General features: G+C 42.3%; 1 protein-coding gene across 1 annotated transcript in view; it reads right to left on the bottom strand.

The window, feature by feature from the left end:
- Nucleotides 1-595: 595 nt before the first annotated feature.
- The window catches only part of LOC106817720 (transmembrane protein 192-like), a gene marked incomplete at its 5' end in the record, with an annotated part of 6,782 nt that continues 825 nt past the window's right edge, over nt 596-6,552 (bottom strand). The window contains 5 exon segments of the mRNA XM_014822409.1: nt 596-2,697; nt 3,683-3,822; nt 4,587-4,695; nt 5,643-5,798; nt 6,007-6,241. Coding sequence (XP_014677895.1) covers nt 3,693-3,822; nt 4,587-4,695; nt 5,643-5,798; nt 6,007-6,241 — 630 coding nt within the window.

Genomic DNA, 6,552 nt, shown 5'->3' with positions numbered 1-6,552 from the left:
TATATACATGAACTGAGGAGTAAATGGAAATTAATATTAACACTGACAACACTGTCATAAACAACTCATGAAACCGACCTATCTGCGTCAATATTCACTTTACCATATCATCAGATCCTCTCCGTTCAAATGATACACAATTTGCCTTTGAAATAATCGAAAAAGTTCGCCGAATAGTAGACCTGAACACGGCACAAACAAGACTGTACAACAACCACTATAACCTTTACTATATATATATGTATATGTATATATGTATATATGTATATAGTAACCACTGAATATATATACAGACAATTACAAAGGCAATTGGGATGAACTTCTGCCTACAGGTTGACCCACGATTTTTGGCTCCTCAACTGTAGTAGTTTACCTTCTCGCTGCTGTGACGTGTTATGCAGGTACTGTCTCACTGCATTATTTTCAAGCAACTAAGTGTGATCATTACTTTCGACACATGCCATCTTCAAAGGATCCCTTTTAAGTTTAGCTTATTTGACTCCGTCATTCCATATTGGAATTCTCTCCCTTCCTCTTTAGTTAGTTGCAAACTTGAGATTTTCTACTGCGATCTGCAGTGTTGATCTGTCTATTGGATCAACTTTGTCTCTTTCCGTCTTCGATATATAGTCCCTTGGACTTTGAAGACTAATATTTACGAGGTGTTGTATATAGGTGCCTAGTGTGAGCTGTTTAGCTAACCGGTAGTAGGTGCCAATGGAATTATCAGAGGTTACCACATATAGATTAGATGGTCTAGAAAAAAATGGTGGTCCAGCATGGCTTCGATCACAAGGATGCCTGAATATCGGTGGTCAACCTGTACATGCACTCGGTGGTAAACAAATGAGCATCCTTTACGGCTATGTCTGCTGACATTGCTGAATTGCATGGTGTCTAGAGCATAGACTTTTGTAACTTCCAACTGATATGCACACGGACAAACTGGAAGACATTGTTTGAAGAACAGATCCGTATATAATAAGGCTGGTATTTTTTTCTATATACACGGATGTACTAACCTGCACACGAAGGTATGAAGTGTAAGAATCACCCAGTAGAGCAATTCCGTCCATTCATACCATTTCAACGACACGTCCAGCATTTAGATCCCTTATTTTACTTCACAGTAAGTTAGGTACAATAATGTAACCCAACAAGAGTAGGGAGCACAAATGTATCCCCTACTCTTGTTGGGTAACATTATTGTACCTAACAGTAAGGATACAGAGCACATGAATACGCGTGCGAACACGGCAATCGTATACTTAAGTATGCTAGCCATTGCTAGGAAAAACTGCATCGGATTTTAACTGAGAAACAAGGAAAATCACATGACTTACCGTACCGTACCGTACCGTACGACTACGATCTAGTACAGTATTATGGAGCAACACTTATTCAACATTCGTCCACACGATCTTAAATAAAGTATATAATTATGTTATTCCTAACATAACATTCACATTTACATTATAGTATTACTTATGACCCGTTAGGACGTTAAACGCAGAGTCCTACTACGACTGAGATTGTAACTTAGATACACACAGTAGTACAGTTACTGGTAGCTTTACATTATTGACTTTACACGTATAGTTCAACCAAACTGCAACAGAACTTCCCTCAGCTCACATTCAATTGTACATATTGCGATTGTTACCGTAAATACGCTGCGTGGTTATCCATTTACGCTTTTACTCGTAACTGCAGGCACTACTGTATTAAATAACACCTTGATCTTAATTTATACATACTATGCGTAAGGAATAACCGTTGTCATGATTTTTTTCTTCAAAACACGGTCTAAGAGAAGAGACAAGCGTGGCTGGTGCTGCATCCTATTATAGTTAAAACTTTAATTATTAGATTTTAATCAGTCCACATGCCAGGCTTAATTGTTCAATTGCTATTAGAAATGGATAACTACTTGGACTTCAAAACCAGGAGCCCGTTGTCAGAAACATCATAAAGTTAATGTTAAGACTAAAGCTAAGACTAATTTTGTTTCTGACAACGGGCCCCTGGTCATTAGTGTTTATTCATGGCGGAACCATTGGCCGTTTTGTCTCGAAAACGACGCACAATGATGTCATCCATTAACGACCACTGCCAAGTTTTAAACACAGCCATCTTATTCATCTCTCATTGATACCAAACATTGAAAACCGTTGCGTAGCTCAAATAACAATTTTAACTACGCATAACACGAGCAGCCTTGACCAAACCAGCCGTCGATAGTAACAACAGTTCCTTTACAATGTTTACACTGGCTGGTACGAAGTCTAGACTCCAACAAAACAGTCAGGATGTATGCTTAGTTCATCAGAACTGAATGTTCAGCCAAGGATGGCTAGCGGACAACTTCTCTTTCGAAAGATGAACTGGCTGGCATAACATATTTAACTCGTCTATAAGGAGAATTAAGGATGTGAGCTAGAAACTGTGTAAAATGGCGAGAGCTATCTATCGCATTTAGCATTAGTATAGCACACGCTGCCCTTTTCACATTTGAATTAATTAATAACTCATGGTTGTCCCACTGCAGGTGGGTTCACTCCTTCTTGTTCACGTTCCGAGTTCAATCTTCTTTTTCCAGCAACAGTTGTTCCCCGTTGCTCAGTTACATTCACTCACAGAATGACTTACCATGCAGCCATTATTCGTTTCAAATATGCATCAGGAACTTCTTAATACCTGCAAGAATATGGAATAGAATAAATAAAAATGTAAAATTCATTTTTTTTCACTACAGATGGCACTGTCGTCAATCTATAAAATACTAACGAGTTTAAAAGTTAGACAGCTTACAATAAATGTGTAACACGAAACCGCTCTACATTAATTAACATCAGTGTCCATTAATTAAGCTGATATATAATTGGTAATTTAGCTGATTAACTAAATGTCAATCCTAAAGCAGTTGAAATAAACACGACACGTGACAAACGACTTTTGATCTTAGCCGGTGTTCCCCGGTAGTTACAAAGTACAGCCACACTGCAACAAGCGTGATATAAAAAAATGTCAAGCAAGCTGATCAGTGTCTGCATGTTGATAACAAACTGTCTTCCTGGATACAAAAAAACACGTGTATGTACAGTGTAAAATGTGAACTACACCCCTATGTACACATATATATATATATACATACATATCTATAATATTCCTATCATGCATGTTATAATGTAGCTGCGCTTTGTAAATAATATAATAATATGCTTTCCCCACCGCGTGGTGAATGGGTGCACCGCAGCTGACAAACAGAGTAAAACGATCTCTATGCTACGCCACGCTCACGCCACCCCGCCGACGGTATGGTGAGCGGGGGGACACTACAGGACATATACAGAGTTAAGATGAGCCCCACTCTACATCATGTTTATGCTCCCCCCCCCCCACACACGCTGACCGTGCAGCAAGCAAAGATGGCGTCGCAAACAAGAGAACTCACTCGCGGCGCGTTAGGCTTTGGGCGCCCCCCCCCCCACGTAGCGAGCTTACGCGGCGTTGCAAACAAGAGAACTCACTCGCGGCGCGTTAGGCCTTGGGCGCCCCCCCCCCCACGTAGCGAGCTTACGCGGCGGTGCAAACAAGAGAACTCACTCGCGGCGCGTTAGGCCTTGGGCGCCCCCCCCCCCACGTAGCGAGCTTACGCGGCGGTGCAAACAAGAGAACTCACTCGCGGCGCGTTAGGCCTTGGGCGCCTGCAGCTGTGCTTGGAGCTTGATGATTCGCTTGCCCAGGTTGGCGTTGTGCTGCTGCAGGTAGCGAATCATGTCGGCTTGCTTCTCCAGAACGTCGTCCAGCTGATTGTCATCCCTGCGACGAAACAAACGCATCGTCGTCGACATTAGAACGCGGGCAATTGTGTACATGCAGCGTCTGGCAGCAGTGGGTGACAAGAATCGTGTTAGCAATGACCGCTCATATCACTCGCTTTGCCGTTTAGACTTATCTAACGATGTGGCGACTTCCCGGTAAAAAATCTTACGTGATAGCAACGTGTTGTTCAGTTTACTAACGAAAATGTGTGAGGAAAATCATAATGATAAAGTTGTCGAAGACACACTTACTTATCTAAAACATCTACGCAGTACGCAGCTACTCTATGAACTAGACAGAGTGCACTCACGGAGAGTGCATACCTCCGCCAGCATGTAACATACATGTATGTGTTACGAGCTGGCTCGCTGTGCTGCCTGGCTGGCTGGCTCGCTGGCTGACGCGCTAATATCGATCGCGCGAACACACGAACACACGAACACCAGACTGGTATCCGGTCCCACCTCTCGGCTTAGTTACTTGATGGGGGAATCGAGGTGGGAGCGAGTACCAGTCTAACGCGAACACACGAGAGCGAAAACATAACCTCCTCCAACTCCGTTGGGCGGAGGTAATAACTGATGACAGTTTGATCTACAGGTTTATATCGATGTTATGGTATGTAATTTATTACATGACATATCTCACAATAATATCAGAACATATTGTGTAAGCAATAAGTTCTTATGCTCTTCACTAAACTCAATACGCATTAATATGTAACAATTTGGAATCATTTCCTTATATTTCTTCAGTGATACCTGAATCCAATTTCTGAACTGTTGACATGGGACTGCATGTAATGCGACAGTAGCTCCTCCTGTTGGACATCTGGGCAAGCTTTTTCACTATTGAACTTGATCGTCTGAACTGAAATCAACGAAACAGCACGTCGTCACAGAAACAATCGGACTGAAATTTTTATCGCAACATTCGACGCATCATCGATGAGCTACTAAACGAAACTCGCACAACTACCCTTCGTTTAGGGTTCCTACTTCTCATATTCAATCGTGTTTGTGTGCAGGCGTTTGTGCGTGCGTGTCTGTGTTGGTGTGCGTGTGCGTGTCTGTGTTGGTGTGCGTGTCTGTGTTGGTGTGCGTGTGCGTGTCTGTGTTGGTGTGCGTGTCTGTGTTGGTGTGCGTCTGTGTGCACGCACCAAATCTTTAGCAATTCCACAAAAAATGTATAGCCGTTTTGAGTGTGCGAACGCATAGACCTGAACCAGTGCAACTGCGACATGCGCTTAAATTGTAACATGTATTACTAAAGTCTACACACTGCAGACAGTGTCTGATGCTGCATACAGCCAGTGAGCAGACTTCAGTGCGCTTGACATAGACTGCCAAAAATCAATATCTCTAGACATGCAAGGATTTGCGAAGTTCTGTTTGCATCGGCTCCGGCCGAAGTCAAACTACTTTTTTAGCAAGTTAATTTACTGACTAAACTTGATCAGACAATCAAATGTATTGACTATTTACATAATAAAATGTCCCATCAGAATTAGCAAAATTTATAGGGGGGGGGACAAAAGGCATTCGAGCATTTTGTTACAACTGTTACCAAAGCTTTATAAATTGAACCGTGCTCTTTACAATGCCGCCGCGCTTCCATCACATTCATTATACATGCATTTTATTATCACAAAATGAGCTGAAAAACCGCCATTACGCCGAAATGGCAAAAGGAACATGGTAAATGTTAACACGTAAAAATACGGGGAAATACGTCATCAGTCGATCGGAACACGCACACGCATCTATTATGCAAAATTACGGGGAATTCTACTATAAAATAAAACAAATTGTGCTTACCGAGGTACACAAAGAGACAGGCACACACGCACACAGTCTCGAGAGAGATGATGATCTGTAGATAGTTTGTTCGAGTGAACAGCGTACCAGCACAACGGTCGTCCAGTCTGCAGTAGTCTGCTAGAAACACGACGACCACCAGAAGCAGTACGTTGGCTGTAACAAACACTGGCACGAGTCAGAAACAAACAGGACAAACAGAACAACTGGCTTACACATAAAATAGCTGACACAGTATATGTTCTGATTACGAAATATGTCATGTGATAAATTACTCCCCATATAATCAAGATAAACCTTTAGATCAAACTGTGTCAGCAGTTATTCATAAAATAGAAGCGTAGATGTTTGAGATTTTCCGTACCTGCGGAACAGAACACCAGAGGAGCTCTGCGGATGAGTTTCGTGCGTCTGTAGAACTCCAGGTATCCGTTACGCCGCGACACGCGATGCTGCTGGCCGAGGTAAGCGTCTGCTAGCAGCATGAAGAGCCACGTCGCAGCGTGGCAGTACAGGATGATCGAGTAGACGGAGGTCGTCGAGTCGTTGGGCAGGTCCACGAGGTAGGGCAGGGTGAAGACCAGAGTCTCTAGTAGAGCCTGTAACGTGTTAGCAACGTGAACGCAGTCAACACCGACATTCTCGTTAAATAGCCCACCCACGACTGACTAAGTATATCTATGACCCTAGATATATAATATGATATATATATATCAGGGTACAAAATACACGAGAGCGATGAGCGACTCGCTCTTCAAACCTCCGAAATCGCTCCCGTGAGGCTCAAAATAGCTCCCATAAAATTTTTGACGAGAGCTATTTTTTCCACAGACTTGAAAAAGAGCTCATGTGAAATAAAAGTAATTTTTTCCCTGATATATATATATATATATATATATATATATATATA

The sequence above is a fragment of the Priapulus caudatus genome, unplaced genomic scaffold (assembly GCF_000485595.1).
Source record: "Priapulus caudatus unplaced genomic scaffold, Priapulus_caudatus-5.0.1 Scaffold1840, whole genome shotgun sequence".
NCBI lineage: Eukaryota > Metazoa > Priapulida > Priapulimorpha > Priapulimorphida > Priapulidae > Priapulus > Priapulus caudatus.
This window is presented reverse-complemented; position numbering and strand designations above follow the sequence as displayed.